This window comes from Agaricus bisporus (assembly GCF_000300575.1).
Source record: "Agaricus bisporus var. bisporus H97 unplaced genomic scaffold AGABI2scaffold_1, whole genome shotgun sequence".
NCBI classification, from domain to species: Eukaryota; Fungi; Basidiomycota; class Agaricomycetes; order Agaricales; family Agaricaceae; genus Agaricus; species Agaricus bisporus.
In genome coordinates, this window is record NW_006267344.1 from 2430091 (window position 1) to 2453168 (window position 23078).

At 46.8% G+C, this 23078-nt stretch overlaps 8 protein-coding genes across 8 annotated transcripts; 2 read left to right on the forward strand and 6 right to left on the reverse strand.

The window, feature by feature from the left end:
* Window positions 1–394: 394 nt before the first annotated feature.
* AGABI2DRAFT_140569 (hypothetical protein) lies at window positions 395–2917 on the reverse strand (the record flags this gene model as incomplete). The annotated part of the gene is made up of 5 exons (XM_006454615.1): window positions 395–1964; window positions 2049–2143; window positions 2199–2474; window positions 2531–2672; window positions 2727–2917. The coding sequence occupies 5 exons, from the start codon at window positions 2915–2917 to the stop codon at window positions 395–397; spliced, it is 2274 nt and encodes a 757-aa protein (XP_006454678.1).
* Window positions 2918–3899: 982 nt separating this feature from the next.
* On the forward strand, window positions 3900–9272 carry AGABI2DRAFT_148042 (hypothetical protein; the record flags this gene model as incomplete). Its single annotated transcript, XM_006454616.1, has 21 exons — window positions 3900–4031; window positions 4310–4421; window positions 4469–4579; window positions 4631–4727; window positions 4782–5197; window positions 5246–6203; window positions 6259–6449; window positions 6506–6611; window positions 6666–6816; window positions 6866–6975; window positions 7039–7171; window positions 7229–7303; window positions 7359–7435; window positions 7487–7572; window positions 7624–7955; window positions 8006–8148; window positions 8207–8456; window positions 8514–8634; window positions 8688–8792; window positions 8842–8984; window positions 9036–9272. 21 exons carry the CDS (start codon window positions 3900–3902, stop codon window positions 9270–9272), a joined length of 4086 nt encoding a protein of 1361 aa, XP_006454679.1.
* Window positions 9273–9435: 163 nt separating this feature from the next.
* On the reverse strand, window positions 9436–10453 carry AGABI2DRAFT_62799 (hypothetical protein; the record flags this gene model as incomplete). Its single annotated transcript, XM_006454617.1, has 4 exons — window positions 9436–9523; window positions 9580–10075; window positions 10131–10263; window positions 10325–10453. 4 exons carry the CDS (start codon window positions 10451–10453, stop codon window positions 9436–9438), a joined length of 846 nt encoding a protein of 281 aa, XP_006454680.1.
* A 505-nt stretch (window positions 10454–10958) lies between these two features.
* AGABI2DRAFT_62879 (hypothetical protein) lies at window positions 10959–12196 on the forward strand (the record flags this gene model as incomplete). Its single annotated transcript, XM_006454618.1, has 7 exons — window positions 10959–11027; window positions 11106–11305; window positions 11368–11402; window positions 11463–11632; window positions 11691–11735; window positions 11799–11887; window positions 11944–12196. The coding sequence occupies 7 exons, from the start codon at window positions 10959–10961 to the stop codon at window positions 12194–12196; spliced, it is 861 nt and encodes a 286-aa protein (XP_006454681.1).
* Window positions 12197–12561: 365 nt separating this feature from the next.
* Window positions 12562–13608, reverse strand: frt1 (nucleotide-binding FRT1-like protein). The gene is made up of 7 exons (XM_006454941.1): window positions 13482–13608; window positions 13350–13416; window positions 13227–13284; window positions 13078–13173; window positions 12969–13021; window positions 12810–12914; window positions 12562–12758 (listed from the first exon to the last, which is right to left on the reverse strand). Exons 1-7 carry the CDS (start codon window positions 13562–13564, stop codon window positions 12633–12635), a joined length of 588 nt encoding a protein of 195 aa, XP_006455004.1. The 5' UTR covers window positions 13565–13608; the 3' UTR covers window positions 12562–12632.
* Window positions 13609–15746: 2138 nt separating this feature from the next.
* AGABI2DRAFT_176155 (hypothetical protein) lies at window positions 15747–17657 on the reverse strand. The gene is made up of 2 exons (XM_006454619.1): window positions 17381–17657; window positions 15747–17328 (listed from the first exon to the last, which is right to left on the reverse strand). The coding sequence occupies exons 1-2, from the start codon at window positions 17629–17631 to the stop codon at window positions 15819–15821; spliced, it is 1761 nt and encodes a 586-aa protein (XP_006454682.1). The 5' UTR covers window positions 17632–17657; the 3' UTR covers window positions 15747–15818.
* A 217-nt stretch (window positions 17658–17874) lies between these two features.
* On the reverse strand, window positions 17875–19277 carry AGABI2DRAFT_198116 (hypothetical protein). The gene is made up of 2 exons (XM_006454620.1): window positions 18789–19277; window positions 17875–18735 (listed from the first exon to the last, which is right to left on the reverse strand). The coding sequence occupies exons 1-2, from the start codon at window positions 19243–19245 to the stop codon at window positions 17981–17983; spliced, it is 1212 nt and encodes a 403-aa protein (XP_006454683.1). The 5' UTR covers window positions 19246–19277; the 3' UTR covers window positions 17875–17980.
* Window positions 19278–19913: 636 nt separating this feature from the next.
* AGABI2DRAFT_198117 (hypothetical protein) lies at window positions 19914–22530 on the reverse strand (the record flags this gene model as incomplete). The annotated part of the gene is made up of 4 exons (XM_006454621.1): window positions 19914–21053; window positions 21136–21293; window positions 21352–21615; window positions 21669–22530. The coding sequence occupies 4 exons, from the start codon at window positions 22528–22530 to the stop codon at window positions 19914–19916; spliced, it is 2424 nt and encodes an 807-aa protein (XP_006454684.1).
* Window positions 22531–23078: the final 548 nt, after the last annotated feature.

A 23078-nucleotide genomic window follows, 5' to 3' on the forward strand; every position in this document is an offset into this window, starting at 1 on the left:
TTGATTGTAAACTGTCAAGTATGAATGATGAACCGGTGTATCGTAAGCGGTACGAAAGAGATGATTATGGAGAAGATATTATGGCCTGCTGTAATCTACAACAAAAATAGAAGAATGATATGAACAAGAGGGAAGTGTGATTGGCTGTTTGACCGGCGAAAGTTCTGAGAAAAAAAAAGTTCAGATCGAGTCGATGTCAATCATCACAAGAACATTTATCGAGATCGGAAAGCAATCAGCTTAGCAAGAAAGCGAGCATTGTGCGGAGACAACAAGAATAGCGACAAGGAGCGTGCATATCAAATGCGTTTAGGGAACGATGAAACCGAGCAAAGAACAAAGAAACCTAGTTTCCAGCCGAATTAGAGAAGAAAATCAAGCCAAAGGAGATGAGTCATTGAATATTCTCTTCTGGATTCGGTGGTCGTGTTGAACCCGAAAACGCTGGTAGCTCCTCCATCCTGGAATCCCAAAAGGTTTGCCTACGAAGCTTCCGGGGATGTGATCGACGTTTAATCTCCCGTTCTTCCACTATGTGCCGAATACTCTTCGTATAACTGATTCTTGCACTTTTAGCGTGGCGCTGTCTATGGTTGCTCTCTTTATTGTCGCTCTTCGTATTGCCGTTCTCCGCTGGCATATGAGTGCTCGGAGTTGGCACAACATTCGGAGGACCAAGTCTCGTCATATACTTGTAATCTTTGAACAAAGAATGGGACGATGACGGTCGTAATGGTCCACGTTGACTCCCCGAGGCAGAATGTAATGGCGTGTGACGAGAAGTCAAACGGTCATTAGCGTCATTGTCTTCTCTGCTGCCTCCGCCATTCAAGGTCGAAGTAGAGTCTTCGGTGAGTTCATCAACAGATGAAGCAGCCGTCACCACAGGCTGGTCTAGATCATGACTAGGGAAATAAAAGCTAAGATCTCGAACAATATCGTGAGCGTCTGGTCGATTTCCATGTTTATGACATGCGGTCGAGTGTGCTAGTCCACTTCGAGGCAGAGAGGCAGAAGAAGAACTGGCTCGTAATGTAAGACCGGTCGGGGGTGGAGTAGTAGACGGGGACGGTAGCGGCGCACTGGGAGCCGGGAGTGGTCGTAATTGATATGCACTCCGGGGACTTTTGAGCCCACGTTCACGCTGGCGCTCGTCTTTTGGGCTAGGCGATGTCAATTTTCCTTCGCGTTGAGCAGATGCCGTCGCAGACGATCGTTTCCATGTTGCACTATCCTCAATTCCATTCGATTGAGGTAATGATGAGCCCGATAATTTAGAAGAGGAATGTGAATGCGTGAGATCTCTGGCAGAAGAGGATGTGGGGATGCTATGATTTTGAGTAGATGCGATATGGGGAGTTGGCGATGAGCCAGTGCGTGAAGATGAACTCGGTAGTGCATCAGGAATGTAATCCAGGCTATATTCGGAAGACGTTCCAAGACGGGAAGAATACGCCTGGGATGTTGAGGGGAGCGGGGGAGGGACGTATTGGTAAGGAACGATATATTGCTCCTGAGGATTAGCAACGTGATACTTCAATTTGGATTTACCTGACATGCGGCTCCTAGAGGTATTGGACGACCCAGACGTTGACCTATCCTGCTCCTGGGTTTCCACCGGAGAAGAAGGTCGAGGAGGAGAAGAGCTTCTGGGCTTGATGGGTTGAATTATAACAATAGGTGGACTAGGTCCTCGTGCAATTGGTGGTCTAATGGTCTTTGAAACTGCAGCATTGGATATATCTTGCTGACGGATAGTAGCGTCCTGAGGCTCTGCCAGATGTCGCGTTGGCCTGTATGTGGATCCATCATTTGGCTGTTCTCGCTTCTTTTGATTACCCAAGCGTAGTTTTCTCTCCTTTGACGGGTGGGATATCTCGGCCTCATTGAACATCCAAGTCGGCGGAAGCCTAAGGTATGGATGCTGCTTTAGATCAGCCGCTGATGGGCGCTGAATAGGATTTCTATGGAGTCAACATCAGTTCCTCGTTACTTATGAATAAATGAAGAATGCAGCGAGGGGCGCGAATTGATGGATTACAACATACAAATGGAAACACGACTTCCTGAAATTATCGGCATCCGATGACAGCCCTGTTTGTAGTTGAGTTGGAAGGGGCGGAGGCGACTGAGCGTTCCCCAACTAATGAGAGGTTTGAGACAACAGGAGATGCACGGAGAAGCCCTACAGCACACACCTTAAGCAGAATGGAAACAACGTTGTCCGTTGTGCCCCACGGTTTTTCACCCGTCCACATCTCCATAAGCATACACCCAACACTCCAAATGTCAATTCTTCCATCGTAACCCTTCCCTTTGGTTCCCACCACTTCGGGTGCCATATAATGGACAGTTCCTTTTATGAGAGTATGTCCTCTAGGAGTATGGATATGTTCGACGCGTTTGGAAATTCCAAAATCTGAAATTTTGCAGATGCCTGTAGGTTCCACGAGAATGTTGTCAGGTTTCAAATCCTGCAAACATAACATAAGTCGATCGAAATGGGTGGAATGATGATAGGAATAGCCACCCTGTGAATGATGCCATTGGCATGAAGGTAGTCTAGTCCTTCAAGAATTTGCTTGATAAAGGATTTTGTAATTTCCTCGCGAAAGCGTCCAAACTTGTGTAGCAGTGTCGCAATAGTTCCTCCAGGCACATATTCCAGAAATCTGAGAGACACGATCGGCGATGTGAATCACAGAGGGCAAAAAGGCTCGACGTACACACTGAGAGCCGTGGTAGAGTTCTCGCAACCGAGGTACTGGACAATATTTGGATGGTCTAATTCCCTCAACGTCTCGCTTTCAAATGCGAGGTAACGTAGTGCATCGTGCTGCGCGGCCTTATGATCCTCCGCGGGAAACTCAACCTGCTTTACGGCCATGAGCTCCCCGGTGCTGACATTCAGGGCCATAAAGACTTTGCCATAACTTCCTTGACCTATCAGCTCGCCTCGCATCCATTGAAAAGTAGCTGGAAAGATAAGATGAGCATAATGATGGAGATGGCGGAGATGGCACGATTACCTATAGAAGGGGGTGGGTAATTATACAGGTGATTATCCTTTTCAATGACGGTTGTAAGCTGGGTGGTCGTTTGCGGGCGTGAAGTTGGAGTTGGACGATATGGAAGGGTCTGTCTTGTCGATGAAGCTGAAGATGAGCGAGGGTTATGCGCAGCCGGCGGTCTGGCCCATGTACTGTCGAAGGAGGGCTGTTTCTTTATCATGGTGGACGCTGGCCAGCAGATACGGACAGGGAGGGTGTGAACGGCCTGCGGGGAAGCGGCGAATGAGCGGGAGGGAAATGACAAAGCAGGAGTGTCAAAATTCTGAACTCACCTGGTCTGTCGCAAGTACAAATCACTCGAAGAGCTCAAAGCCAAGAAAACAAGTAGTCGCTGATCCTAACAATTCTTCAACATCAGCGGATCCAGCAATCAGCCGGCTGGATGACTGACACGTTACCCATTGAGCCGTGGGCCTTAATTAGAATCACCTACCATGCCCCACGAAGGAAGAAGGCAGAGCAACGCTGAATCACCTGGATCAGATTCTTGATTGATGGTCCATATTCCACCGCGCTTCTTCCCGTACATACCTGCAAGTATAGTGTCCATGGCCACACCCTGTAGGAGTAATCAAGATGTCGGTGGCTGGTGGGCGCGTTTGGCCTAGAGCACTACAGGCTGGGCGCACTTGTTTCTCGCCATCACCGTTTGATGCAAGAAAAAGAGCTTGTGATAATCAATACATGCAGGAATATCAGGCAGCAAGAACAAAAAAGTGTTTTGTTGTAGCGCGATGGGATCTCAGGAAACACAAGGTTAACATGTAAATGAAATTCGAATTGAAAAAAAAAAAAAAAAAAAAAAAAAAAAAACATGTAAATGAAATTATGATCAACCATTTCTCTAAACCGGCCCCAGACCAGCCCCTCGCGTCTGTTGATGGCCGCAGGGCGGCATGTCGGATTGCCGCCGATTCCAAAAATACACGCTCTCGTTCGTTTTCACCCTCTGAGTTCATCGTAAAACTTCTGCTAGGTGAGGGAAATCAAGCATGTTGGAAGGACAAAAGTGAGGATAATAGCCTGCGCCCATAAAGTGACACTTACCATATACAGCAATCACATGCGTTGACCACGTGACATAGCAAACAAGATTTCCCAATCGGGCTACTCACAACGACGCGTTGGTCTTCGAAGTTCGGGCTGCTTCGCATATGGCTTCACTCCTGGCCTCCCGTTCCTTAAATCTTTCCCAGTCACAATACAATCCTCCTTCCCTTCCTAGGTATAATCAGCAGAAACCTGTACCCGTCGATCTTCCCTCTTTGCAAAATGCAAGTAGAATCCTGTACGACCAATTCACGAAAGACGCACAAATAATTCCAGATCTTGGCGAAACCCTGACCGCTTGTACGTCTAAATCACTTACTTGTATATCTTTATCTGAGAATGTGTAGCCGGAGGTCAAGCCTCAGCTTCCTATAGCGTGTTTCCCGACGACACACGAGTTCCGTTCCAAAAACGCAGGTTCATTGCAATTCCTGAGAGCCTCTTTCAATACTATGACAGTAAGATACCACGGTAACCCCTCGCGAGTGACAGTCTAAAACTTTGTCAAGCCGCCAGTGTAACAACTCACATGGGCTTAATGCCTGAACTGGAGAGGGCGTGGATCTCCATTGACCACAAATTGTTCTTATGGGACTACAATGACGGGTGATTATTACTGTTACGTTTGCCTAAGGATTTCCTATCTCATGTGATTCTCAGACAGGATCTCAGTTCTTTTGTCGACCAACCAGACGTCATTACATCTGTAACCCTTGTGCGACCCAAGCGGTCTCTTTTTATCGAAGAAATATCTCATCTACTTGTCATATGCACTCCCGTTTCCGTGTTGCTCCTCGGAGTATCAATGACCTCAGTAACCGGACGCGACAACAAACCTCGCAAGGAAATCCAGTTTTACGCCACCGATCGCAATGCCCCGACAGACGTCGAGATGATGTCGGTCGCTGGAATTCATGATGGACGTATCTTCATGGCTGGGGCTCAGGACGGTCACCTCTACGAGTTGCATTACCAAGAGACGGAATCTTGGTTTGGAAAGAAGGTTCAACTCATCAATCACTCCGTCGGTGGCGTCCAGAGCCTCCTTCCCCGCTTTGCGTCAACAAACACAGATGGTGAGTGTGGTTTGCTGTCTGGCAACATATACTAAAGTTATATTTCAGATAGAATCATAGTGGTGGTGTCAGATCCTTCAAGAAACTGCCTTTACACCTTGACTGAGGCCAACACAATATCCGTATATAAGCCTAGTGGTGAAAAGGCTGTTCAACACATACAAACCATATCGAATATTTACAAATCTGCGCAAGACAAAGCCCCAGGATCACCCGCTTTAACACCCAAATCCTTTCAAATAATATCCCTTCATGTTGTTGGTCCTCACGAGTCTCGGTCAAATATCCAGCTCCTTGCAATTACCAGTAATGGTGTGAGATTGTACTTCGCACCTGCCCCTTCCTATGGTTATACATATACTCCCACCACCAATAGCGTACGGTCGTTACACCTCTCGCATGTTCGACTTCCCCCATCCAATCTCCTACATCCTGATGATCAAGCGCATCTTCGTTCGACTATCCCGTCGTATGGGCAACTACCTCAAAAACAAACGCGTGGATACGTTATATCTGCCATAGAAAACGCTTGTTATTGTGACGGCCTACTTGTTGCTGCACAACAAGGAGACTCTGATGGAGTTGATTACATTCTTTGTGTCTCCCCTGATTTGACACGCATCGGCTCTCTTGGACAGCTCAATGTTCCGCAACAGGGTCCACTTGGTCAACAGCAGCATGGCAGTACTTTCAGCGGCTATGTAGGATCTACATCATCACGACCTCCCTTGACCGAAAATGCTGCATTGCTCTCGATACCCGGCAGGACGTGGGCAGTGGCTGCAATGCCCGATCATTCGTCAACCACACCATCGAACACACCAACCCCGACCGTAATAAACGAATTGGCCAGACAGTTTGGAGAATCGCCTCAACAATTCATGCTTTTGACGAACAGTGGTTTATCGATTTTGAGCAAGCGTCGAGCTGTGGATTATTTGAAAGCAGTATTAGAGGAACTGCAAGCGGGAAATAGCGTACAACCAATTATTGAGTTTAGGGATAGGTAAATTCTTTCCTCTCCCTCCGCCTATTAGTTCAAACATTTTTTGTGATCACAGCTTTGGTCGGGATCAGACTTGTGCTATGCTGCTCGCACTTGCGAGTGGCAATACGTATCTCGATGGAGAAATTTCTTCCAATGGTCCTATTATCTATGCGAGCCCCGAGATAGCTGCTGTCGCTAAGCAAGCTTTCTACGATTTCGGTGAGCGGCCTATCTGGACTGAAAGGGTTACTTATGGCACTGCTGGTGAGTTTTTAGGTATGCTTTACTCTGTCATGAAAACTTATCTGTTTCTCATTTAGCGGATTCTCAAGGCTCTGCCATCTTCAGCGGACGCCGCGAGGGGTTCGCACTTTATCTTGCCCGCTTGGTACGCCCTATTTGGAAGGCCAAATTGACGAAATCAGGGTAAAAGACCATTTTGACGATATTTCCGTGTAATGCTTCTAATGTCCTATCTAGGCCGTCTGGCAGACAAGAATTGAACATTCCGGAGCGTACTTTAGTATCGGTTCAGAAGAATCTATTTGCACTCAAGGATTTCCTAGACAAAAGTCCTCACTTGTTCCATGCCTCTCCGGGAGACTCGACAGTGAATCAGGAAGCCTTAAAGGTTGGTTTCTTGCGGTCAGCCAAATTCGCTGGAACTAAAGGACAAGCAGGCGGAGCAACATTCTGTGAATGAGCTCCTTACTCTTCTCGCAAGATCTATCGAAGCTCTATCTTTCGTTCTTCTTTTGAATGACTACCAAATTGGAGACCTCATTGCACAGCAAGTTTTCCCCTCACAGGTGTCCTGGACTAGATCCTAATACCAAGTCATCCATTTCATCAGGTGCGACAAGGAAACGCAAACGTTGATTTCCAACCAAACATTTGAAGATCTGATCACGACTCAGAACGGAATGACGATATCTAGAGCATTAGTTAATGTCGTCATTGACCAGCAAATTGGCCAGCAAATCAGTGTGAGATTTTTTCCAGCGCAGAGAATTATTCATTCGCTTAGCAGTCGGATATTCTAGGTTGATACCGTCAGCGAAGTGCTCCAACGAAGATGTGGCTCGTTCTGCAGTACTGACGATGTGATGTTTTACAAGGTGTGTCAGTATAATGCACCCCACCATCAATCTTCATCTCCGCTTCTTATCATAGGCAAGAGAAAATATTCGGAAGGCTGTGGAAACCAAAAGTCCAACAGAGCGCCGAGATTGGCTTTCTGAATCATTACGGTAAAATTTGATAGTCACTATCGAACTATTTGTATGCTTACCCTTATTCAGTCTATTCACCAAAGGTTCTCGGATCATTGAACTTGAGAAGCTGCGCGAGATCATTGGAGACTATCAGCAACTTAATTACGCTAAAGGTAGCTTAGTTCCGTCTTCGTTGGATTAATTCGCCGCTGATAGGATGTCAGGTGCCATCTTATTACCCCTCACCTGCGCCCAGGTATTTGATTCCGACAATACGGGGTTGGAACACTGGTATGCAGGTTCACCCCAAAATGACCCCCGCCAAGAGCAAGCTAATAAGCGCATGCAATGCTATGATCTTGTCATGGACTCGCTATCGGTGTTTGAGGAAAAGAGTGGGGATAATCAATCCATGCAGACACAACATGTGATCGACAATCCCGAGACCGTCCGTAGTCATGCTTATGAACTTGCTTTCGCTAGTGCCGATGAAATGTTTCATTCGGTACTCTACGACTGGTTGATCGGCCGTGGTCTCGCCGATGACTTGATGGAGGTACGTTTAATGAATATTCATCGTCAGGGTCTTAATCTAGGGTTTATTAGATGCGGCCTACTTACCTTGAAGCTCATCTCAAGCGGGAACCGGTCACCGTGCAAAAATATCAGCTTTTATGGCAATTTTACGTCAAGAATGGTCAGCCCTTACGAGCTGCGGAGGTATTGGGTGCTTTGGCGGACTCAAATCAGTGAGTGTAAATTCTCTAGTCTGACATGTAAGCCCTTAGAAGTCTCTAATTACTGTAGATTCGATCTCGAGTTGAATTCACGTTTGGAATATTTGACTCTCGCAGTTGCCAATGCAAAGTCTCACCCTCTTTCGGCGGATGCACGCCATGAGACGGCTATTCAATTCCTTACAGATCTGGAAGAAAAAGTAGAAGTTGCTCAGGTCCAGTTGGAAATATACAACACGCTCCTTCCGCACGTTGACGATGCTCCCGAGGTTGGACAAAAAGTCCGAGCTCTATCAAAGCAGCTGATGACTATGAACGATGTTAGTTCGTCATCGATTGAATGTGCAGTATTCATCACATTGACCAACGATGTTTAGTTGTATCAAGGGTATGCCGTTGCATTCCAGCTACCAGGCCTTCAGCTTCTCTGTCTCCATGTATCAGATCATAGGGATGAGAACCTGATGAAGCCCATTTGGAACCAAATATTCGACGAAAGTGAGCTTGACGCCTTCTATTCAGCTTTCTACAGCCTAAAATGGATTTCCTAGTCTTGGACGAGAAATTGGAAACGACAGTGACGGCTGATATGATTCAATCGCGAGTGATTCCTCTTGGGCAACGGTTCTATCCGTCGACGAGCGCATTCCCATTGCGTATGTGGATCAATCGGATTAGAGGTGACTGCGCTGACGAATTCTACAGGACATGTAGCAACGCTTTTAGTGCGCTTCATGTTAGCACACAAGAATGAAATGTCTGTCGGTTGGGTCCCCAGGATATTGATCCAGTGTGGAATACCATATACTGAGATCTGGGATATACTTCATGAAATGTATGAATCTCAGGTGAGTTTTTGATCTAACTTACTATGTCCCCCGGGTCTGACAGTTGTGCAGGTTCCACCATTCCATGAGCAAGCCAATGTGCAGGCGATTTCATCTGACATTGCCGTTCTCTTGAACGAGTGGCAGGAAGAAGCCTTGCGACCACAATCTTCTATCTCTGCCGGCGACTTCCCTGTCGGAAGAATTGATTCTACAATCGACCATTACCTTTCCGAGCTGGAACCCAGTAGATCGGAAACTAAAAAACTCTATGAGAACATCAAACGTCAGCTCCGACGAAATTGGTAGCGGACTCGGTTACCGAGCGACTTTGGGCGTTTCCATCTTCCTTTCCCGAATATTATTGAACTGTCTTGATTGCTGACGTGTAACATGTATCACATATATCACAAATGCATTGATATCTCCCATGCTCTCGCAATTCCCGAAATAGGGACTAGATAGGTAAAGACTACGTAACTTCAAGGATGGCATCTTCCGCGCGCAGGAGAAGACGCTGTGTAACGGACTGAGTTAGTCGATAGACTTTGAGAAGAGCCCTGCAGGTAATATAGTATTGACATAGGAACCTCATGCACATGACGAAAGGACGAACCTGAGGGCACCCATAATCAGTAGAGCAACCACAATTAAGGCTGCGAGGTCCCTAGAATTATCACGGCGATTGCGATTGCCCCTGTAGCGAGCTAGCCATTGTACTGGAACTAGATATCCCACGGACAATAGCATGTGGACAATAGAACCGGCACCGACCACTGGCAATCCCAAAAGAAACCGTTTGACGAATCTTTTGAGAAAACCGGGGTTTGAGGGTGGACGAGGTGGACGATTGAGTTTATGTCCCCGTGAGCCATTGGTGTTTGAAGGAAGGGTGTCCTCCAGAATGCTTTCAAACCCACCGTCCTGCAAGATACGCAGAGCTGCAACGACCAGGTCCTGTGCTACCTCGAGTGGCGAAACAAAGAAGAGTGACCACGAGTAGTAGGATGATGTAGTTGGTTCCTCGAAGGCATCCATGAAATAGGTCGTTATGTAGGAAGCAAGCATGACAATAATGGTAAAGAAGAAGCCCGATAAGCCTCCTACAAGAACTGTACCCAGCACATTAGTCCAGGTCGATGATCGACAAAAGAACTGCCTGCCCACCAGGATTCGAAGCCAAGCCAACTATCCGAGTGCGGGCGAAGCGATAGTTGTAATGGCATTGAGGGCACGAGAAGAAAGCGCTCCTCGATGGAGATGTACTCCTCCACGTTTGGAGGCACTTCACATGGACGTACTTGGACCATTCTGTCAGAATCCATACCACTGCTGCTGTACACTGAAATCTGAATACATACGCTAATTGACCCCCTGCACAGACAAGGACGGATGAGCTTTCCTAGCTCGGCTACAGCTTCAACGCCATCGAGGCAGATGCGGCACTGTTTTTCTTCTCGAGGACAATCGTCGCCAACGGTGTCTGACATATGTAAGGCGACAGGTAACGGAGAACAGATTCAGGGACGACAGTGTGGCAAATGTTTGCCGTTCCACATGTTGATGCCGTTTGCTCTCGACATCAGCGGCCCGAACCTTTTTACTATACCAGGCGTTTCGAACCCTTCCAGACCTATTTGAGGGTTCTATGGGTCAGAATGCTCAAAGTACGGGTTCTGGCCACATTAGAATCGCTGGAGCTTTCGCTGGCCTCGGAAGCGGTATGTATTTGCACCTCGATCTTCCTGTATTGTCGACGTTTTCTCAAACTCCTTCTGGTATTAGGTCTAACAAAGGTATCATACGTTATGATCGAGGTTACAAATGCCAATATCAACTGATGATACTTCCAGGTTGCCGTTGGGCACGGGTGAGCATGCTTTTGAAGGTAGGTTCCTTCTCGGTAGTCAGCTGCTTGAACTCACTGTTGAGTCAAGCCGCCAAGACCGACTTCTGAAACGAAAAGTAACAAGGTTTGACATTGTAAAAACCCGAATGCAGTGTTCTCCTCCAGGAACGTACCGCGGGGCCTTTGATGTCTTCACCAAAATTGTTCGAAACGAAGTACGTCCTTAGTCTGAGCGCCTACACAAGCTAAATCACGCGTCTTCCCTATTATAACTCGGTCCCTCATTCTTTCAGGGTGTATTTGCGCTGTACAAGGGAGCCACGCCCCCGGCTGTTGGCTGGGCCGCGATTGATTCCGTCCTCCTTGGATCTCTTCACAACTATCGCTTATTTCTATTCCGGCATGGTATGACTGAGTTGCATCCCGTCACGGGACGCCCGCGCTTGAGTCTCCTGGGGCATGGTATTGCCGGACTTTTCGCTGGTCTGACAAGGTTTGTGCAAGAAGTATTGCGCATCTGAACTTCAGCATTCAATCATCATTGTATCTGCACAGTGCTGTAATTGCCACTCCGGTCGAATTACTCAAAGGTGCATCTTCTAACACCTTGTTCTGACGTATTGTCTAATTATGAAATGCCCATTGGGAAGTCAAGCTTCAACTACAATCCCAAAGGGCAATCGCAGATCGACAGTTTAAAGGACCTATCGACTGCGCGCAACAAATCATACGGAAGCAGGGTATTTTCGGCATGTGGTCAGGGTTCACTGGTAGCCTCGCCTTTAGAGCCAACTTTTTCTGGATGTTTTTCTCCGTCGAGGTGCCCCCATATTTTAACGAGGTCATCTGAACAATACGCTAATGCAGATATCTTAAAGCTACTGATGCGCGGCTTCTCGTCCTTAGATGGAATGCCATATGCGGTGAGTAGAGGAAAATGCACCCCAAACTTTATCGCTCATATTGCCGATCCCGACATGGAACAGATGTCCACTGGCACAGCCAACTTCTTCTCCGGAGGACTTGCATCATTCGTCTTTTGGGGAATGGGCATTCCAGCGGACAACGTTAAGAAGTAAGTCATGTATCTACGCAACTTCCCGACAAGCACCCTACATGACTTTCTCCTAGCCGAATGATGGCGTATCCGTACCCTCGACCTTATCCTAATCCAACCAGTGTCCTTGAATACCCCTTTCCAAGACCATCATTTGCCACTGTCGTGCGCCAAACTTATGCAATTGATGGTCTCGCAGGGTTCTTTCGAGGTCTCACACCCACAATTCTACGAGCTTTCCCTGTAAATGCGTCGGCTCTTTTTGTATATGAGGGAGTGTTGAGGCTTTTGAACGCTGAAGAGGTGAGAGTCGTTTTTTTCTTCTAGTAGCTTGCCTGAAATCTGTTTTAGACACGCCATTGATGATAGCCAAAGGTGGTCCGGTCCACCTTTCCACAGTCCATCTAAAACCACCGCTTGGGTCTAGTTCGACGCTTGTTGTCGCAGCAACAACGAAATTCACACCCCAGATAAATTTAGACTCCTCTTGCTTCTTCACCTCATTATAGCTGTGCACGGGTATTGCGCTGGTATCTTAATGTTTGCCGCTAAACCCTTTTTTGGAGCGAAAGATACCAAATGGGGAATTGAACTCACGTAGCAGAAAAATGTCAATTAATAGTACAGGGTCTGGCACTATTACAACATGCATTATCAACGTCATAGTGTGAATCGAACAGTAGGTGGGATAGAAACAACCAAGTGATTAGGCAATTGTGAATTATACAATGTCTTTCGTGCATTGGTCCGTGTGATCATCAAGCTAGGTGTAACATCTAGAAAAAGTACTCGGAGGAAGAATGCAGGGCCAATTTCCCTTCTGGATGGCCGCCTCCCATGGTTCGTTATAGGACCGATAGAGATCCATCGCTGCCCGTGCATTCTCCACCTGTATGCTTGTCAGACTATCGTCGGAAATGGACTGCTCAGGATAACGTACAGGGTGAAGATGGCTTCCTGCCTGTTGGATCTCGCGCGCCATCAGGTTCCACATAAGAGTGGGTAGCCCAACAATCTGCTGTGCCTTCAACCCGTTTCGGAACGGCTAAAGTCCAATATACGTTAGTTCTTACGTTTGGACAGAGAACACGGAGCCTACCATGTACAGAGCAGTGTCGCGTGTGTCCACAGCTGGGTGAGGTATGCCGAGCACTGAAAGCGAGTTTAGGGTCATAATATAATGACTCGAGTATTACCGCTTAACGAACCAGAGAGGTCGTTCCATAAGGAATGTCCAATCAATAACTTTCCTTTAATGAGCTCAGAAACTCTCTGCTGTACCGAATTGAAAGGCAGGGCCTCCGCTAGACTGTCGTTTGAAGCTGTACCTTGGAAGAGGACGATATTCACGGCGCACCGGAAAGTAGGTGTTGTTCAGTAATACCTGTGGTCGAGGTTCTATAATCCGTCACTACCTGTCAAGAAAAGTTTGGAAATCAGAACCTCTAAAGGTAAATCAACTCGGAAGAATCTTTTGTACGTGAATTCCAGGCGAGACAATTGCTTCGAATTGGATGTTGCCGAACCAGGACACCACAGCAACTCGACTATAGACAATGAACATGAGTTGAAATGGGAAGCAACAACACCAGTAGGCGGACGGTGCCCTTACGCGAGCATGGAAGTAGTGCCTCCTGGACCGACACCGACACATACACACGAGAGAGCGACATAATCACGTTCAGTGCGAGGCATGGTGAAAAAACGAGCAGAGAAAATCCAAAGGCACGGAAAGGAGGAGACGAGCGAGCAAATATTGGCTTATCGTTGACGTTTTAAACGCGTCCGTTAGCTCGAGGGACGATAAAAAATGGCATTATCGAGATCTCTTGCTGCGTTCTCTACTGAATGAAAGAATCGTTGAAGAAGACTCGGAATCGAGTAGGAAAGATGCGTAGAAAGGGCAAAATAATGCAAAAATGATGCTTTCTAAAAGGAGTGGGACAGCGTTCGAGAAAGAAAAATGTTGGACATGCTTTCAGAGATGGATGCCGTTAGGAGTATGTTGACGTAGAGCGAATGACATAGTGCGGAGAGCATATGATGCCACTGTATGTAACGCCGGATATCTAATGCCTCCTGGCATCACAATACCCAAACTGGACGCTGTCGTAATTGGATCTATAGCGCGGTCTCTGTGAAGTTCGGAACGCGTGCTTGAAAAGGCCAAGTCTGTCGCAAAATTCCGCACGCAGAAAGGCGTCAGTCGGGAAAATAAATGGCTTGATCGACAGGAAGCCTATCCGTGCAATCTGTGTGGCGGAAGGTACTGTATTCTCAAGAGATGTGGCGAAACAGCTTGGTGCAGGAACAGAACCGGCTGTAAACCCGGCCAGTGAATATCCAAATAGGCCAATAAGGCAAGTACAGGACTCGAGTCTCAAAAACGAGGTTCAAGATCTGTTCTAGCCATGAATCTTGAAGCTTGACAGGCCACCGCCAAAAGCACAAAGACGTGCGGAATGGGGCTTGCAGCCACAAAGGAATCTAAAGAAATCTAGCCGTGCCTGTATTAAATCACGATTAGCGCGGACGGGCGGACGGACGGACAATAGAATCCAGAATCATTGTTTGGTCTGAGGCTTTCAGCCAAAGAAAAAGAACACACCAAAAGGGAAAGAAAAAGAAACAAGAAAAAAAAACTTCTATACAGCATTCGAAAATGGCAGCCAGAAGATCTTGAAATTATCATGCGTATTGTTCCTGCGGATTTGTTGCTTTCATTGTTTTCTTTTATTCTATATACATCGGAAAAAATCGCCGCTCTGAACCATGGACATTTGATGACTGGACGATGGCTCGGAAGGAAGATACGTCACTATAAAAAAAGAAGCCGGCATTTTGGGTAAGGAGATTGGTCACTGCCGACCAAAATGTGTACTGGCCAACGCAAGATGATTTCTTGTCCAACAGCTTTCAGAAGTCACTTGTTCTCTCCCGGTTTCAGCGGGGACCTTGGAAAAAAGATGATAATCATCCCGATAGCGTGCTGCATTCGAGGTCTCGGCCGTAGATGTTCCTAATACCGGGCACTAAAAATTGTGTTGCGCTGCGCAAATATCAAGTGAAGCGAGAGTATGTAGTTTGAATGGAATATAAGAACAAACATGCAAAAATAGCTGTTCTGAATGGGCGGCGTTTGAGTGTGCTGTCATTGGATCCTTCGGAAGTTTTCTTCCCTCCTATTTGGATGTGCCATCAAGGGTCCCGGCGTTTTCAGGGCACGTTTACGAGCGTCTCGAATTGTTGGTCCATTCAGCCACAAGGGTCATTCAAGTCATTGTCTGTCTATCATAGCGATCTAAATTCTTTGGGATAGCCAATGGTGACGTACCCAAAGGAAGTATTTGTCGAGTCTAACCTTTTGTGATCCCAATGTCCATATTATCTTCATACTTTCAACGTTGTCTCGCAATCTATTTGCGTATTCGCTAAAGCTTGTCGTGCACCTAGCCATTCTGCATTGGCTCACGTTCAACAACGTTCGATTGGACTGACATTTGAATCGGCTAAACCATTGCCAAACAACTGCTCACTTTTGAGTTTTAAGCCTTGCAACAAAGTTCAATGTAATGCGGGAACTATTAATGGGGTTCATATGGCAGAAAACTAATCGAGAATACTTTCAATCATGATTATCTCGGAGCTTCAACCCCACAATGTCATTGACCGGGGTCATTCAAGCAAGGCCCCAAGGGTTGTTTTATCAGTCTCATTCCGGCCTCAATCCCCATTTACCGCTTTGTTGCGATAAGGGGTTGGAGTGATTTGGCGTGATGCATGCTTACATGACCCTGCATGGCCTCAGCGATCTGCAAAAAGGTTCGGGGCCGGCTACCAATGCGGGTTTCACGCAAACTCTGGCAGAAATACTGAGAACACGCTAAACGGAAGACTATTTCCTCAGAGTCATGTGAATATGAACAGTATTTTAGGCATCGAGAAAGAGCTACTCTAAAGTATCCGAGTCACCACTATCTTCATCATCTTGTCCCCTACTGGCACGCTGTCTATACGTTGTCCATTCGTCCCTTACTATACGAGCAAATAACTCTTTTCCGGGAGGACGGTGGAGGGTGATATCCACTGATGCATCCTTTTCGTCAACTGCTGGCTGATATGGATCGCTATCCAACATCCGTTGCACGATATCCTTCCTGCCTTCCTTCTTCGCCAAATTAATGACTCGTCGTCGTACGAACGGATCAACAATTTCACTGCCCCACGATTCTTTAAACGCCTTTACAACATTGAAAGCAATTGTTCCGCTCTTCTTGGCCCTCTTCAACGGTGCAAGAAGCAACCAAAGAGTCTTTGAAGAAGGTTTCAAGGAAGGATGTGTCTTTAAAAGTGACAGCAGGAGCCTGCGGTTGGCGACGAGCGAAGAAGTTCCATTTTCCACGTTGCCAGATAGCAATAAGTGAATTATGTCCAAACATTGGTTAAGATGTTTGTTATTAACATCAGCGGGTAGAGAGGAGAAGTATGTTTTAGCCACTTCCGCGGCCGCAGCGATCCGTCCGTCACGAACAATCGAGTATATAGACGCTTTGATGACTTTCGGGTTCATCCAAGGGGACTTGTCGAGCTTAATCACGGGCTGGACGCAGGCAAGAAGGTGCTGTCGTCTGAGATATGCTTCTGTTCCAGGAGTAGGATCTTTGATAATTTCTAGTAACGGCGCAGATGCGTTCGCCCTAACTTCGTACTTGCTCCCACGGAGAGCTTTCGTTTGTCGAAAAGCGCTACGCTTGGGGGTGTGAAGGAGCTCCTCCCACAAACCGCAGGATATTTTTGTGATAAGAGGAGCTGATCCATTTCGTAATGGTTTATCCAAAGCTTCCTCAGGAGTGAGCCCAGTTGCCAGTGTCCATGCTTTTTCCCAGCGTCCCGTTCGCACAAGCCACCGGACATGAAGCCTACGCGTCAAACGATTTCGGGGGATTCCAGCGTGAATCATGGCATCAAACAGCCACTGGGCAGTACCGAAATGAGTATGGCGGATAGCCATATCAATTAAATAATTATAAGATTTCGTAGATTGGAATTGCGGGTATGCTTCGTGGTAGTCAACCAGGATTGGAGGATTGAGTCGTGGTTTGAATTGTATTGTCCGACGAATATTGTTGATTAACATTTTATGGGAGGTGGGAACTGGTAAGAAGTATGAGCTTTCGTCTTGTACAGGATCGGCGTTCTCTGCAGTAGGGATAGTTTCTGGTTCTGGATCAACCGATTTATCGTTCATCCAATCTGCCCGGTGATCACAGGAACAGGTCTCCATGTCATCCCAGTTGGTGAGAAGATTGGGAGAGAGCGAAACTTCGTCTACCACCCGTGAATTTGCTGAGGTCGGGTGCTGGGTGTTGTCTAGGGTATAGATGGTGGATGTGATCGGATTCCTGTCTTGGGCATGCAAATATTCTCCTGTCGAGTGTGAACCAGTTGTATGATTTTCTCTACTTTGTTCATTCAGTTATTGTTGGCCTGAAATTTAGATGGCTCACTCACCTGGTCGCGGATCCGTGTTTCCGGACATTTTCGGGTGTAATTTCTGACTTGCATACGGATTTACCGTAGCTTCTGGAAGAACCCTGATTGATTTGTTGTCGGGACGCCTTGGTAGACATGGCTGAGAATGAGGAAACACGTCGCGTCCATGCTCGCCCGGCGGCCGCTTGGAGTAGGTGAGTGAAAGAGGGCGAACCATTCAATGTCAAGGAAGCTGTTTGTTGGAGACGACATAAAGCACGATGGTGCATGCATGGGACGCTTTCGCAGCCAAAAGAGGTCCAGCAAATCCGGCGTACAGCGTACAGCGTCCAATGTCCAACACGGCCACATCTCGGCATCAACTTTCCTTGTTGTGGTTTATTTATCAACAGCCTCCGATACGATGATATAATTTGTACATGTCTGCAACCGATACACATGAAGAAATGCGAATAACCAATCATTTATGATCCTGATGAAATAAGAAGAGAAAACCATGCATGCATGAACTACAATCGAAGCATTTTGCAATAGACAATAGAAAGAATGGCGACGTACGAAATATAAAACGTAAAAGAAAATCATAAAACCAACGGTGTGAATAACAATGAAAGCCCTTCAGACGTCCATCGATACATGCAACATCCTGTTCACTAGCCATCCAACTTTCAGTACCCATTTATCTCGGACAGCCTTCATAACGCTTGCGCCCTCAAACTCCTTCGCATCTGCAAAGGTGTCCAAGGCGTTCTCCCAGGTACGTACAGTCTCTATCCCAAACATTCCTCCCTGCCGATTAACGATTTCATCCACTTTGTTGACCCATGCGTTCCATTCGTCTCCTAGACGATGAATCAGCAGTGGAGTCAGAGAAGTTTGTGTCAGGGGTGGTTGATCCATCATATGCTGAGTGATCGCCGAGAGGTAGGTAAATGATTCCACAGGATGAAATTTCTCCTTGTTGAGCTGTGCAAAATTTGGAAGCGGAGGCGGAGTTTGATGTTGTGGTGAATTGGTTGTCGGTTGCTTTGAGGATGGTATACAGGAGAAATAAGGTAGGTAGGATGTACAAGCGGCCACAAACTCGGCTATGTGGGGCCGCAGTCGGGAGATAACGTAGGCGTCCCTCATGCCCCCGTTATGGTGATATGATGGCGTAGGTGGGTTTTGCGACCGATTTCCGAATCCAAAGGCCAACGGTGTATTGGAGTAGGGGTAGGCATCTCGCAGCTTCTTCGCAGCTTGCGCTAGCGTCTGGATTGCGGTGTCTAATGTAGGTCGAGGTATAAGGGGCAAAAGTGTTGATTTGAGAGACGGGTGTGTTTTAAGCAGGGAAGTTAACAACGGCAAGAGTGCTTGAGACGGCAAGCTGGCTACAAAATATCAGTTAAATAAGAACAGTGAGAATAAAAACTCCTGTACATACCTAATAAGACTCCAATATCCACTTCGTCTTCCTCCGCTGATGATACTTTATTTTCCTTCACAGAAGATTGTTCCTTGGTTCCGGTATCTGCAGGTGCAATTCTTGCACGTTTAGGAGCTGAGCGCTTTGGTCTTTCGGGCGTAGGACTTCGATCCATGGACTCATCGCGAGTTGCCGAGGCTTTGCCGACAGACGTTGAGTCCTCATCGTCCGATTCGAGTCGTCGTTTGTTGGATTTGAATGAAGGGGAGGATATAGCGCTTGTATGCACTATTGAAGAGGCCAATTGGTGGAAGGCCTGCGGGTTTGTGTGACCTGGGGTAGACGCTGGTTGCCACCCCGAATGTATGGCTCCGGACGAGCTCTGACCCAGACCGAAGCCAAAACCAAAGGGCGAGGGGGCATGCGCAACTGGTCTAGGAGCAAATTCAATGTGATGATGCAGTACGTTGGCCATTGATGAACAAAGAGGATAGGAGAGGAAACGATGAGAAAGCGGAGGGACGAGAAGAGTCAGCGCCCTACGCCTCTATGCAACCACGAATGACTGATTACGTCATCCTTCCTACAACCCCCACTTGCACCCGGCCCTAAACCGCTGCCTTTTCTTGTTTTTTTTTCCCCTTGAATTTCTTTCACGTTCCTTTGACCATTCGTGAGTATTCTTCCACCTGCGCGTATGAAGATACACAGAATCGCTACTTGGAAGCCCAAAGGGCTGATGAGTTTACTTCTTTATACCCAAATTTCTGACAAAGCCCCGTTTCATCGTATTGACCATCGTTGCTTATACTTTGTTGACAGGGAGTATTCGCGGCTTCCTCGTTAATGGTGAGTCGCGATGCCTTTCCACTTTTTCTTTCCAAGGATGCATAATCTAGAAGTCAAGCCCTGACGTTGTCTCAAGGACAAGTGTTGATGAGCAATACCATGCTAATACTGATTCTACCTCGATTGTCGTCTCAAACATAAATACTAACGTTCTACTCTCACTTTTACAGCTACCACCGCATCATACCATTTCAAGCATTGGATTCACTTGGTTTAAGATCTATGTATTAGTAAAACGCGTTGTAATTATATATGAGCGATCCAAAAAAATGTAACCCTAGAATCTACTACTATCTACTCAGGATAAGTCCACATAACATTCAAAAACCACAAACAACATAGAAATATGATTACCTTGCCCTCCAATCCCGTCACCCAGTTCAACTTGCTCAACGTCCCATTAATGCGTGTGGAATATCTTGGACAATTTGGGGGTAAGGGTCCATCTGCTAGTCTTTCAAGCCATCTCGCAGGCCTCGGACGCACAGGCGTATCAGGTTCAGCAGGTAACGGATTCCCCTCCAAATCCTTTCTCTGACCCGACTCCACATCCGAATTAGCCAAAGGAATCGACTCGGTCTCGTTAGATGTTTGTTGATCAATTGACTCCAGAGTCACCCCATTAACTTGAACAGTCGGTAATTGCTGCGGTCGAGAGCAAATATTCGTCGTCACTTGTGCGGTCGCGTTCGCGATCCGATGACAGAGATATACAAAGACGAAACTCGTCAACACGAAATTGACTGGCCTCCACTTCGTCCCGGGCATAATCAACAGTACTCCCTTCGTATCTCCTGCTAACCAGAAATGATACTGAACAATGAACAGTTCCAGTGAACATTTCCCGACGAATACGAATGCCTTTGAAACAGCCGATCTGAGTGTCGCATTTGCATTTCTCAACACCACAAATGCCAAAACGGGAAAAGGCGAAATGTATGGATGCCAAGCATTGTAAGTGAATTTGCTTTCCTGCATCAACTCGAACGCGAAGAACCACAAGATGATGAATGCTGATACGACGGTGACAACTTTGACTGTGGCGGGCCACATCGGATGATCTGTGAGTTGATATTCGCGAATCTTGATAACAGCAAACGCCGTGAGCATCCCGACGTATACGATCCATAGATCTAACGTCACCCGGAATGTCCATTCCTTTGCCGACCATTGGATATTGAAAACATCTTTCAGCAACCCAAATAAGAGTTCCAAAGGCCATTTAGCTTCGAAGAACCATGTCACAAATGATGCAGAAAGGAAAATCTTGCCCAGGAGGAAAGCTGTACGCTCGTTGTATCGCGATCCGGCGAAGAGCGTGGCGTAGATGATCAGATACCACATCGACACGAGAGGCGCGAAGTAGTAAAACATGTAATCAGTGTCCATCGTGTATGCCAGAAGCACCGTTATGAGATTCAGCCGGACCATGATCTACGTTTGTCGGGTCAGCAAAGCGGCAAGAAGAAAATTTTGATAATGTAAAAGGAGAAGCAGGAACGATTCAGGCACATACCTGAGCAACACGTGTGAAAGAGAAGTCAGCCTTGCGCAGGTAAAAAGTGGTATGTCCATAACCCGACATGAATAGATAAGATGCAACAAGTGTCCGAATAGGATTATAGATGCCTGAAATTTTGGAAGCGCCGAAAAAGTGGTATATGAGAATTGCGACTATAGAAGATTCGACTTCAGATTTGTGACTCGTTGCACGATAATGGAAATCACTGACGCTGCATCCACCCCTTCCACTCATCTGTCTGGTCCCGATTTAAGAATCCCATATCTTTATCGCCTTTTCTAATAGTCGAAACGCCAAAAATTACAGAGACAAGGGAAAGGAAAGTGAAAGCCCAAAAATCGAATTGTTTCTGCTCTTTAAGCCAAAGACCTGTCCGATCAGCGACGTAAATGAGAAGCGCACCTGCACTCAGCGTGAGTGCAGGGATCTCATTATCTCCCAGAACGGACGTTAGTATTTCCCGGAAATACGAATCTGATCAAGCAAGTGAGTTCTCTATCAGAATCATGGCACGGGTAGAATTAAACTCATACCAGTTTTGCGCGCCCTCAACCAGCTAAACGGCCCCCATATGAACACTAAAAGCAATGCAAAAGCATGGAAGAGAGAAGGTGTTGGATAGCGATTACAACAAGTCTTGCTCAGGGGGTACGTCTTGGGTAACCCGTCGTTACATCTCAAGTTCATCAAAATACTCGCCTGAGCCTTGACAACTTGGGCATCGAAATGTAACCCATCCTCCGTTTGGTCCGCATCTAACATCTCGTTAAACACCCTCGGTGATACAACTGGTCCCATCGAGAGTCCATTTCTAAGACTGAGGGCATCAAAGCCATTGGTTGAGGGGTATATACGATGGTATAAGTCCGAGTTCATGGCATCAATATCGGAAGGGTGCATTGTCGCCGCACGAACTCCCGAAAGCTTTGCAGGTATAACGCGTCCGACTGGAAGCATAACCGTCAGGTCTGCTGGCCAAACTTCCCGCGCCATGATTGTTGAGACTAGCGTCGCTGTATTGGTTCTCCACGCCGACAAACCACCAGACTCGCCTGGATAACGCAAATACCAGAGACCTGATCCAAGTACAAGAAGCGCAGGACGTTTAGTTTTTGTAGTGGTATCATTGGCAGTTGGTTTTAAGAGGTCGGTTGTGTAAGTTTCATTGAGGAAAGGATCCCAAATGAACGAAACTTCGGTACCCCAAGAAGAATTGAAAGTATGATTGACATGTTTCTGGTTATTGTTGGGAGGAGAAAGTGGAAGGTCATGATCAAGCATGTTGGCGAATTGGAAAAAAAGATTACGAGTGACGGAATCCCCGATGAAAACAACATTTCGTGAGCGCAGGCATTGGGAGGAATCCTTCGGAGTGTAAGGATGTAACATGCACCCTGAACGAATCACGCGATTAAATTTGGTACAAATATCAATCAAGACGATTGAAGTACCTTCAGGTTGCCAATTCTTCCATTGGTCGTCTAACCAGGTTCCACTGTCAAGTAGAGAATGACAATGCATAGGATCAAACCAATCTAGCGGCGCACAAACCCGGTCAGTAACGTGTATCTGAGAATATAATAACACCCGACAAACCAAACAGCGTAGAACGCAAAATGCCAAGGATGACGGCGAGGGCGAGAGCAAAAATTCCAAGATAATGAGGCCATGACGAGTTCAATACAAAGCTTGCTGGACGCAAGGGCGACATCTAGGAATGTCAGAATTCCGGCTTAGGAAAAAAAATCGACCAAAGTAAATTGACAGAGTAAAGGGATCATAAAGCAGGTTCAAAGCATTGAATGTCGTGGCCGGGTAATGGTCTTCAATAATGCTGCAGCCCTAAAATACTGCCGTTTGCCGGCCCAACTCAAGCGAGGATAGTCACGTGATGTAGAAAATGGGTAACTTAGGAAAGTCGTTTGAATTGTAAGACT